The 12,203-nt window shown below is 41.1% G+C and overlaps 1 protein-coding gene across 1 annotated transcript; it reads right to left on the bottom strand.

Annotated features, from left to right (window-relative positions):
• Nucleotides 1-687: 687 nt before the first annotated feature.
• On the bottom strand, nucleotides 688-3,735 carry plp1b (proteolipid protein 1b; the record flags this gene model as incomplete). The annotated part of the gene is made up of 7 exons (XM_080867774.1): nucleotides 3,678-3,735; nucleotides 3,094-3,280; nucleotides 2,830-2,986; nucleotides 2,399-2,576; nucleotides 2,055-2,128; nucleotides 1,791-1,856; nucleotides 688-759 (listed from the first exon to the last, which is right to left on the bottom strand). The coding sequence occupies exons 1-7, from the start codon at nucleotides 3,715-3,717 to the stop codon at nucleotides 688-690; spliced, it is 774 nt and encodes a 257-aa protein (XP_080723900.1). The 5' UTR covers nucleotides 3,718-3,735.
• Nucleotides 3,736-12,203: the final 8,468 nt, after the last annotated feature.

The following is a 12,203-nucleotide window of genomic DNA, read 5'->3' as shown; positions in this document are numbered from 1 at the left end:
CACCTGGAGACAAGTTACTGAAGCATCAACCCCTCTGCAACCTAAAACAGCTTATATTGGGCTGAACACCTTTTTATCCCACCTACCATGGTAGCATTTAAACGAAAGAAAAAAAAAGAGACTGTATAAGTATGACTAAAAAGCACGTTTATTGTAAGTGAAAGCTCAACGGGAAAATTTGGTTCGTTCAGCCTCACTCGTTTTAGTTCATGCAGTTTTGAAGGCTGATAATAGAGAAGCCACAAAATCATACTGAGAGCCAATTTGGGTGTCAGTAACCACTGAATACTGTGCATGCAGTTATGACTTGCGAGGCAAGCTGTCATTGCTCTTAATTATTCATGAAACATCATAAATCACAATGATCACCAACAAAGCCTCACACAAAGGATAAAGTGAGAGATACAACCAGCAATGGGAAAATGAACAACAAAGCTAAGAGAATCATCTTGAAAGGAGGATCTGATGCACAGGCCAGAGCTCATTGCTGGAGGTAAATTATCTTCATCTCTCTGTCTGTTGTTCATACATAATAGTGATGAGAAACTATTTCTGTTATTGGAAAGGTTTAAAGAATAGCAGGCAATCCAGGTTTGGAGGTTGCCGTTTCCCAGAGGATGAATGTAGGCTGACTGTCCATCTCATAGTCGGACAATGGGGTTAACAGAGAAAACTGAGGCGCTGCACTTAGCGAATGCCTTTTCTGCCCAGGAACCGCAGAACTGCGTAGTTGTAGGTGGTGGCAACCAGATACAGGAACTAGAGTGAGTGGAAGAATTAATGAAATGAAAAAAATAATCAGCTTCTACACATAAACGAGTACTGTAAGCATTTTTTTTGCAAGCAGACAATGAATATTCATTTGTCTCCAAGAGGAGAAGTGATCAGTATAATGCTTTAATCATCCAAGATAGAAAGCAAACTTTAATAGTCATCTCTGACTGTGTGTAGTCACGAACAGAGTTTTGGTTTAGAGAAATCCACACGTTGAAAATTCATTTATTTCTGCTCAATACAAACAAGGTGACTGGAATTTTTTTGCGTGAAGATCATAGCATTGAAAACTGACATTGACAATGTGTCGCCGTTCCTCCAAATAATTCACATACTTTGCTGTGTACAGTGTTAATCAGAAGCGGTTCCACTCACAACACCATTCAAAATGATACTTTAAACAGTAAAAGCAGCTCTGTTTCTGGAAACTCATTTTCAAGTGCCTAGATTGAGAAAAAACGTTTATCGGATGTACCAGTGATGGTGTTTTTCCTGCTTCATCATAACATTATATAATATGATAAATGTAGATAATACGATAAAACATATATATCATATTAATGTATGTCCAGGATGAACACTAAAACTGGCCAATCATGCTGTTGTGATGTCACAGCATTGCAATTTAGGGGGGAAAACAATAAAAAGATGCCCGTGTTCAAATATGACCCTCTTGTGGAATAAATGGTAAGCATTTCAAGGGTTTTCTTTATTAATGAATGCAATAAAATATATATATTATCAAGATAGGCTTGCTGCCAGCCAGATTTAGGTTACTTGCATTGGTTTGGTAATGATAGTTTTTAAAGCAATAGCTAACTTCTTGACCTGTGCTAACTGAACTCTCAGAAAATATTGTTGGTCACTGGCAATATTAATCCTTGACAAGCACTATTATGATGACGTAGGAAAAACACCAACACCGCAGAGTGGTTTCATTTCAAAATTTAAATTTGATTCAGCTGTTTAAATGGAGTTAGCTTAAATGTCCTAGAAATAATGCAAAAATAGCTCACCAGTGCTAACAGAGTGATCCCAGCACCGGCAAATGCAGCTATGTACAAGTCATATGTGACATAGAACTGGAAGACATAATAAAAAAAGGTTAGCTTGAAACACATGCAGGGTGTTTAATCAAACTCGTGTGTGTTACTGTGAGCTCTCTCATATGCACGTTGTCCTGCTAATAATTCAAAACAGATTTTATGTCGATTTTGATCAGTGATTTTAATGTGATGATGCCAAAATGCTATATCGAACTGTATAAAGACTCTACTCACTTCACTAGTTTTGCAGATTGCTGCTAAGGTTGTCCCACAAGACTTGCCTGGCATTGCATTCCAAGGAAGCAGACCTTAAATGGAGACATAACATAAGTGAGAAACCTCATACTATGGCTGAATTATGATGAGATTTGATGATCCGTGTATGCTCTGGCTTGCCTGAAGCATGTCGGGGAAACTATAGTGAAGAAATGACCATAAAGGTGTAGTTCTCTTCATTATTTCCTGACTAATATAGCCATCAGTCTAGCAGCCACTACACGGTGATTAATTGCTTTCAAGGGCGCATTAACATTCCCATCAGGGGGACCATGTGGTCAGTAGTTACACGAGCAACGCACCATACTGCCTGGCGTCCATGCAGATCCAGCCATGCTGATTAATGCTGGGGGTTGATTCAGACAGGATGTTGACGGTGTGGCAGGTCTGCTCCATATTGAACAAGAAGAAGACTGGGATAGCACTGAAGGCAAACACCGCCAGCCAGATGAAGGCCAAGATGTACGTCACTATGATGAACTGTTGTAGCAAAAAAGTGCAGCACACAAGGTCACAGAATCGCAACACAGATGCTAATAGATACTTTCCGCGTGATAAATGTGGTGTCATTAAATCTGTAATGAACCATAATTCATGTGGAAATTGCAGAAACAAAGAGCATATTTATTAGACTCAAAACAAGCCAGAATTCAGCATCTCAACAATGTTGACACCTCACATTTCCCCTCCCTCTTCATTTCCTCGCTCCCTCCTCCTCCACCCATGTGCTCACCGTCAGGCTGAGGCAGCGGCCGCACTGGGTACTCCTGAATTCGCCGAAGGTCTGTTTGACAGCACTTGTTGTGTAGAAGCCCTCAGCCAGTAGCAGGATACCATAGAGGAAGAAAAATGAAGCCAGACCATAGATCACGTACTGGAAGTATTTGATACTGGAACAGTCACAGAGAGAAGTCAGTCAATTAGTTAAAACAAAGCAATGCCAGAGACTTAGAAAAAAGAAGCCACAACTGATAGAAGTTATTGAAAAATCACTCACAAAGAGGCCATGACCACATAGTCCTGAATGTTGCGGGCAAAGTAAGTCTCAACGAGGACTTCGGTTTGGGTCAGCGCTTCGTGCCCGCAGCCACAAAATAATGCCATGCCAGCATAGCACAGCAAGGTGGCCACCAGGGATGGGTAGGGCACTGCCCCAATGCACCGGATACAGCAATCATAGCAACCTGAGGGGGCATAATATATCAGCACACAGGCGGCACACACCGCACATATAACCACACAGCACATCTATGCCACAGTGGGGGACTCTTTCACCCAGTGGGGGAGCTATGAAAAAGGCCTCGCTTTGTCTGAAAATCCATGAGCATACACCAAAACCCCAACAACAGGCAAGAAAGCAAAAGAAAAAGACCAAGAAAAAAAAAGAAGATAAATTAGACAGCAGTGACAAACAAGAGTTCAAGCAGCGTCTCCCAATAAAGCGTCCAAACAAAAGCAGCCAACACGGACTTTATAGCAATCTCACGCACTTCTTCCAGAGCAAGCGGAGCTGTTGAAGCAGGTAGCAAACATCCAAAGTGTTAATAAATGCATTGCCAGAAATGGGATAGAGGAAAGCACCTAAGGCTTTGCAAAGCCAAGGCTGCCTGACCGGAAACATTTGCTGCTTCTGATGCTGTACTCCGCTATAAGAAAGGTTCCAGTGCCAACAAGTGTTGTACAGAGCTCTCTACAAGGTATTGCTACTGTAAAATAAGCCTCTCAGCGCTGACTTCATCCAGTATGTGAAAGCTCAAATGCTTGTGCCAACACCTCACAGCTCTGCTCTTACTAAATCTGGTCCAGCCCTCTTTGTCCAGTGGTCACAGGCGTCACCAGGCGATTGAGGGATGGTGGTGAAACGCTGGCTTCAGGGGGCCCAAAGAAAGAGCATCTCTTTGTGGCAGCAGATACAATATCCATTGTATCTGCCATGATTGGGAAGGAACAAAGGCCAGTGATGTCAAACAAAGACCATGGTGCCACAATACACACATATAACGTAATGGCGGAGGGGTCACCGGGACCATCTCTCCACCACTGCCAATGTCACTACTCAGGGCCTCCTCCCTCCACAGCTGGCTGAGACTGGTACCATGGCACTGAGTGTCAATGTCGGTGGGGGCCGGGTTCAAGTGTTTAAAGAGTGGGTGGAAGCATTATGAAGGAGAGGGGCAATTTGAATATCTTCACTACAACAACAATAGCAAGCCCAATTCAAAATTAGTTAGGCCCAAACATCCCCAAACATGTCTATTTCTGCATTCATCTTTTGCAAGATCTTTTGGTTTTTAGTTGGAAGGAAGAGAAACTGTGAGTTAAACAAACTGTTACTAAAATATAAATAGTAACAGCAGGAAGACTGTTAGTCCCAAAAATGATAGCGCCTACGGACGCCCACGCTTAATCTGTGCCCGGCTGCAGCAGTAGTTGTATTGATAGAATAATAAACGCCACAAAAGCCTCAGTTTGAATTTCAGTGCAAAGTGCATCAGTGCATTTGCAGCAGATGTCAGGTAATTACTGAAATCTCCAAAGCTGCTTCAAAAAAACCCCAAACAAACATGCAGAATTTCACTCGGAGGCTATTTGCAAGTGAGAACATGTTTAGCAGAAGTTGTTTGCGTCCACAATTCTCTTGGAAGTGTGACAAAATATGCCCGTGACACATGTGGGAGTATTTGACCTCTTTCACATGAGTGACCTGGCATGGCCTTGGCATGATGAGAGTTGCTGCCCAGCTCTGTCATGCCACTCTGATTCCACTCTAGTTTACTGCTGAAAGAGATTAGAGCAGGTGACAAGAAGGTAAATAATCCTGGCAGCGTGCACGTGTTTTTCTTTTTGGTCTTTTGAAATCACCATCATATGTTAACCTGCATCATGTGTTAGAATCAAGGGGCAAAAAGGGAATTAGTGGTAAATCAAAAAATGGGTCTAGAAATGCTTTTGATGAATTAAAACAGAGGATTAATTTGCAGCAATTCTTCCCTCAGACTTGATATCAAAGGACATCAAAGGTAACATTAGTACTGGTTATTGAAATAGACTTTTTAAAAAAATTTTTTTTATAAATCCCATCAATAACAAATGATAAGAACCATTAGAAATTCTGTGCACTCACCCATGTCCGGAAAGAAGTGTCAGGTTATTGAAGTTTTGCTGGGTGGCTTTGTGACTGTGATATGAGGATATGAGAAGTTATTCGCCGCCACCCCTATATGAATCTAACTCGCGCTTTTGTCTCATCAACAATAGATAGACCACATCTCCCCGAGTCACATCTTAAAGTCACAAAGACCCATTTCAGCTGCCAGTCATTATTTAAGGAGCCACGGGGAACAGAGAGTGGGCCAAATATTCTAACACGAACTTTCATCTTGGTATCTTCTTCCTTTTACAGCATTTTCATTTCTTTTCTTTCCCTAATTCTATCATAACATATGTGGGTAATTTAATAAACATGCCAGCTTTTACATGCACACTTTACACTTTTAAGCATTCAGTAAAATAACAACTCAGCTATTCTGCGATCTACATTTTTTTTTCTACATGTTTTTATCTCTTTACACACGCTTTTGATAAGTCATCTGTTTATTGCACACACCCCATGTCAGACATCAGCACCACAGGTAACAGGTCTCGTGGCTTATAAGTCCATTTGTGCAGAACACTTAAAGATAAGAAGCACGCACAGACAGAAGAGGAAAATAAATCTAAACCTCAGTGACTGACATTGACGAAGTTGAGTAACAAGGGTGACATTGATGGTTGGGTCCAGCTGCTGTCCTCCTTCCCTCCCTCCCTCATGTTTGACCCAGTTGATGTCAAAGCTGGGTTCACTACAAAGGCGCCAGTGTGCAGCAGGAGAAAACACCATGCTTTTTTTTTTTACGAGAGAGTGAAAATCCTCACCCTCCTTTCATTTGCCATTTAAAGCACACAGTGCACAAGTAGACGTAATCAAATATCATCATCAAAAGACACAAGTGATCACACTATTATATCACATTTAATTACCAGGAATTAAAAAGGGAATGCTTTAATTATTTTGGAGAAACAGCACTTTATATTATTATACAGTTATCTATCCATCCATTCGCTTCTGCTTATCTAGGGGGTGCTGGAGCCTATCCCAGCTGTCATAGGGCGAGAGGCGGGGTACACCCTGGACAGGTCGCCAGTCTGTCGCAGGGTAACACACAGGGACAGACAACCATTCGCACTCACATTCACACCTATGGGCAATTCAGATTTTCCAATTAACCTATCCCCACAAAGTACATGTCTTTGGACTGTGGGAGGAAGCCGGAGTACCCGGGGAGAACCCACGCAAACCTCACACAGAAAGACCCTGCTGATGGTAGAATTGAACTCAGGACCTTCTTGCTGTGAAGCAACAGTGCTAACCACCATGCCACCGTGCTGCCTATACAGTTATCTAGTTGTATTAGTTATTGGGACTGCTAGAGATGCAGTGCAATTTTTACCAACTCACCGGATCCTGTAAAAAGCTGGAGGGACTGCTGTGTTCCCGACCCAAAAAATAAATAAAAAAATCACTCCTCCTCAGACAGTTCCTTCAAATATAATCGGCTTCTGGATGCTGAAATTGTTTGGTTTAACTTTCCATTCTGCAACCTTTCTCAAAGCAATTACAGATCAAGTGATTTGTTTAGAAAGGATTCATGACACTGGCTCTGATACACTTAAAGTGCAGGGAAGTGACGCCTTTGAAGTCTCTAAGAAGACATATGAGAGAATGTGAAAGAGAGACAGACAAGAAGCATTAATTAACCTCTGTACTGCATATGAGTGTGTACAATGGCTGTCAGCTTTGCTTAATGTTGACAATCAAAGGACGGGGATTAGGTAGGGGGACTGGATTTAGACGCTTGCTGTCTTGGGTGGCATGAAAAGAGACTATTAATAAACTGCATTCCATAAAGCTGATGCAGATGGTGGCCGGTGATGTTACCATAGATCATATGATAAATTATTCGGTAGCAGTTAATAAGTCTGCGTAACAGCCTCTGGTTAATGCATGAACTGATATTTTAAGCAAACATATTACTGCCCAAGCGTTCAGCTAACGTGCAAATGTTATAAAGGCTATTTTGCATAATCACATAGGAAATTGTAGCTATATTATTATTGGTCCTACTCTGCAGGGTATGTTAAAATAATGCAATGTAGGCCTATGAGACAGTGTAATTGATATGACACTTTTATAACTGACTGCCTAGGATAGATACACTTGCCAGTATTTACACACTGAACATGGTAATATGCATGTTTATATAGAGGGAGTGGAGAAGTGCCCTGTAAAAGTATTTACATAATCTCTTATCACCGTTGTCATAATGTGTGTCGTGTTATCTTATGAAAAAACCAAACAAACAGCTCTCAAACAAACAAACAAACAAGCACTTGGAGGAGAAAAACAAGTCAGGCTCAGTCGGGAGTGACTTCAGTGCCAAAGGCCTCCTGTGGCGAGGGTTAAATTATTTATTTTCCCAGATGCTGAAGTAAGGATGGACTAAGCTTCCCTCCATGTTTGTTTGATTATCTTTAGTGATCTCAGACTCTTTCAGCTGGGTATTTGGGATATGAAACCAGCCAGTGTGTTTTAACATGATTAAAAGATGAAGCCTAAAACAGCAGCAGTAGCAGGAACACCTAATTAAACATGACGACTGTAAGGAATGTGTTGGTGGTTTTTCTAAAGGTGTGTAGGGGAGACCGGGGATAGTTGTAACATTTTTGACATTTCTGTCTGTAAATTGAAGCTCTTTTAAGGTAGTGGATTCAAAATGTAATGCAAAGTATTTACATGTCTCTGCTATTAAATAGTGCAGCTATTTTCTCTGCAGCACAATTACCCATTGCATGGTATGGTCTCAAACACGAAGAGTGAAATGTTGCAATTAACCCCATAGTCTGGGTTAGTTGTAACATATCCTGGGGTAAAATGTAACACAATGAAAAAAGGGTACTAACAAAACATTAACATGTAATCTTTGTTTATTCAACACATGAATGCACTTACATCCATTTATGTAGCTATGTGTGTGTGTGACAGAATGCAGAAATCTAGCTTTTGAACATATTCCAACCCCCCCCCCAAAAAAGACAAGTTATGGAATTTTCTGCAACTGAATATTTCATTAATTTTGGTTGGTCTTCCTTGAGTTTGGCCTCATTGGCTCAGTGGGCATTATAACCTACAACTCTTGCACCAATTTTGAACATAACAATGAAGCTGAAAAAATGTAGTTGTTCACCAGCATCGCAATTCCATTACTTTTTATCATGGCTTACCTTTGTGTGGTTTGCAAAGTGCTTCAGAAAGATGAGGAAATCTGTTTCTTGCACCCATCTTGATTTATTTCCACTACCAGTACTTCCTACTGGTCCATCTCTGACACAGAGGTCTGCATAATGTATGTGTGGGAACACAAACAGTGGAGGAATTGTGTTGCCAATGGCATTAACTGCATATACAAATGCGACCAGTGAACCTCTCTCTGCTGATGTCGTTGCCCCAACTTGTTTAATATAAGTTAAAGTAATAGTGTGGTAAGTTTTAACATCTGCATTATTGTTACAACTGACCCAGACTGTTGCTGTTACAACTGACCCAGACTCCTATAGCCACGAACTAGCTAACATTACAGCCAACGGCTAAAACATTAGCACTAAAGACCTACACAGAATATATCCCCATAGACATACAAATAACATAATTTAAGTTTGATGAGTTTAACTGCAAAGCAGATAATGTTATTAGAAATTGAAATAAAGTAGAAAAACGTACTTTTTGGCATACAAATTACTTTTTTTCATGTTAAATTGTCTGTGTTTGACAAAATGTGCTGATTTTTCACATGTGATAGCAGAACTGAGTTGGGCATGCACAGGATGAGTCACATCATTTGAAACTTAGCCCTGATTGGAGAAATTGGAAGTGTTACAACTGACCCACGTTACAACTATCCCCGGTCTCCCCTACCAAGCAAAGAAGATGAAAAGATGAGATCTGGATAATTTTAGTATTCTCAACGCTCCACATGCTGGACAAAAGTGCCAATTCATCAGTCAGTGTCTGATGACTACTGGCTGCATTGCCATAGTGTTTGATAGCGAACGCTAGATACAATCATAATCTGTATATAAATGATGGATGTAGATCTGATCATTTATACAGTGCACAATGTGTTACACTCAAGATAACTTCTGTGTATTAGTGCAATAGCTCTTGGCTCTCTAGTGTGGTGTCTTTTGTGTTATTTCTGGCATTGCTGTTCATGCTCTGTAAAGATATGCTCTTATATAGATGTCAGGAGTTTATAAACAGTGTCCTGTGGCTATCATGTTGGACCTCTGGTGAGTTCACAACATCCCAGTGGACATAACAAGACCTCCAGGCTCACCATAGGTTGTTTTGGGGTCTGCCAAGCAATGAAGGTGCCATAAAGAGAGGAAGGCAGAAGCAGGGCTGCCAGGCGGATCTATACACAAAGCCACATGGGTGTATTCAAACATCAGGGATGCATACAGCACTGTGACCCTTCCACAGTTGGGTCTGTCAGACCATCTTTGATTACTCCTTCCCCTAGCACGCAGCCCTCAGGAAAAAACAAAGCCACACATAATGATCATCAAAACCTCCCCAGAGGGCTCTATCACTGAGCTACAGGACTGCTTTGCACACACTAAATGGGAAATTTTTCAAATATACACAAACTGTGCTGCATCTCCACCTGTGTTATTAAGCACATCAGCGTTTTTTCTGACAAGAAACCCTGGATAACTAAGGAAGTCCAGTTTCCCTTGAGGACTGAATGATCTAGCCCTCATGTCCGTTCGAAGACAAGATTGAAAAGTGGCATCAATCAGGCCAAACAGGACTGTAAGAGGAAAATTGAGGTCCACTTTACTGACAATAAACTCAGGCAGGCTTGGCAGGACACACATCACTAATCACAAGGACAGCAATCTCAAACTCAACAACATGAACACTTCCCTGGTAGAGGAGGTAAGCTGCTTTGCTGGCTTTGAGGTTAAAAGACCCAGTTTGGGCCCTCCATCTACACCTACTACCACTGTACAGGAGTGTGATGTGAACCTCATGTTTAGATTGGTAAACCCAAGGAAGGCTGAGAAAAGCTTCTAGCTCAGACAAGGTACCCAACAAAGTGCTCAAGGCGTGTCCCAGTCCAGACCTCAGCATTTTTCACCACTACATCTTTAACCCTTGCACAAATCATTATCCCACCTTGCTTGAAGTCATCTGTCATCAATCCAGACTCAAGGAAAGCTTCTGACTCCCTCACTGACTACAGGGAGACCTGTTGCCCTAACATCTACAATCCTGAAGTGCTTTGAAGGGCTGGTATCAAATCACATCAAAGCCTGTCTTCCACTGACTCTTGACCCACATCACTATGCTTACAAAGTGAACAAATCCACAGAGGATGCCATTGCGACAGCTCTCCACTCCACCTTGAATCATCAAATGAATCAAAACATGTGAGGATGCTCTATGTTGACTATAACTCAACATTAACAGCATCACGCCATAGAGCCTGATCAAGAAGCTGGCTGAGTTTAGTCTTTCCTCTCCTACCAAACACTGCACCTCAGTCCATCCCATTAGAACCATTATTACATTTGCTAATGTCACCACACTAGTGGGACTCATATGAGCGGCAGATGACTCTCTCTACAGGGCTGAGGTCCATCAACTGGTCATGTGGTGTTCAGCAAACAATCTTGCAAAAGAAAACAAAATAAATCATAGACATCACGAAGAGCAGAGGCTCGCTCGGTCATCAGTGGAGACTCTATTGAGAGGGTCCATGTTTTTAAATTTTTTGGGACCTTTATTTCCAACAATCTCACCAGGCCTCCCGCAGTGCAGGACATTAAAAAGGCTATCCAAAGAAAGTACAAAAGATCACTGGCTGTATCCCCTCTATGGAAGAGACTGCAAGAGAGAGATACCTCTCAAGAGCCTTCAGGATCACTAAAGAAACCTTCCACCAGGTCACTTGCTGTTTGACCTGCTTAGACCCTACATGTCCAACATGAGTTTTTCTCTATGTGTAAACATTGTTCTAAATTAAACATTATTATTGTGAGGCAATTGGACTCATTCATATTCATAAATATTTATTGTCTTCTCCTGAAAGGGTTTGGTTCACTGTGTAAAAACTGTTTTTTTGTGTGAATGTCTTTGTTGGCAGAAATATCTATCTATCACCTTAATTTCTTGTATTAGATATTGCAATGACAATAAAAGGCAATCTGATTCTGATTCATAGATTGGACATAGATGGACTTAGACACCATGGCATGGTTTGTGTCTCCACTGTGGTGTATGGAGAGATTTTTCTTTCCGAGGATCTCTTCTTTCTAAGAATCTCTCCTTTCTCCTTTAATTAGTCATTAATGTGTGGCTCTTTTCCACAGTGTTTCTCTTGTCCTGTCGCCTCACACCCCCAACCGTTCACAGCAGATGGCTGCCCCTCCCTGAGGCTGGATCTGCCAGAGATTTCTTCCTGTTGAGAGGGAGTTTTTCCTTCCCACCAACACTAAGTGTTTGCTCATAATTGGATTGTCTGATTTTTGTGATTTTCTCTTTAGTATTGTAGCACCTTTACAATATAAAGCACATTGAGACAACAGTTTTTGTGATTTGGCGCTATATAAATAACACTGAATTAAATTGAACAGACACTTGGAATGCAAAATGGAGCAAAATGGAAATAATGTTTTATTCAATTAGAGTCAAAACAAGTGAGTGAACCCAAAAACTCAGTAGGAGTTATTACATATGTCAAAGCTAAAGGCTGTTTTCTCATAGACCTCTATAGGGCTGGAAGTGTTTTCACAGACACAAGTATTGGCCCCACTGGTTATTAGAAAGATTGTAGTTTTAAGGGATATCTGTGGTGTTTTCACTTTTCAGACCCAGACGCTAGGCCAACCCATTATATTATCTATTACACTCGGAAAAGATAACCAACATAGCATATATAAGTTACTGACCTAGTAATGCTTTAGAGAGAACAAATCAACATAGATAGTCTAATTTTAACCCCA

Source organism: Rhamphochromis sp. 'chilingali' (assembly GCF_963969265.1).
Source record: "Rhamphochromis sp. 'chilingali' genome assembly, chromosome: 19".
NCBI lineage: Eukaryota > Metazoa > Chordata > Actinopteri > Cichliformes > Cichlidae > Rhamphochromis > Rhamphochromis sp. 'chilingali'.
Note: the sequence above shows the minus strand (reverse complement) of the source record. Positions and strands in the feature narration are given on the sequence as shown.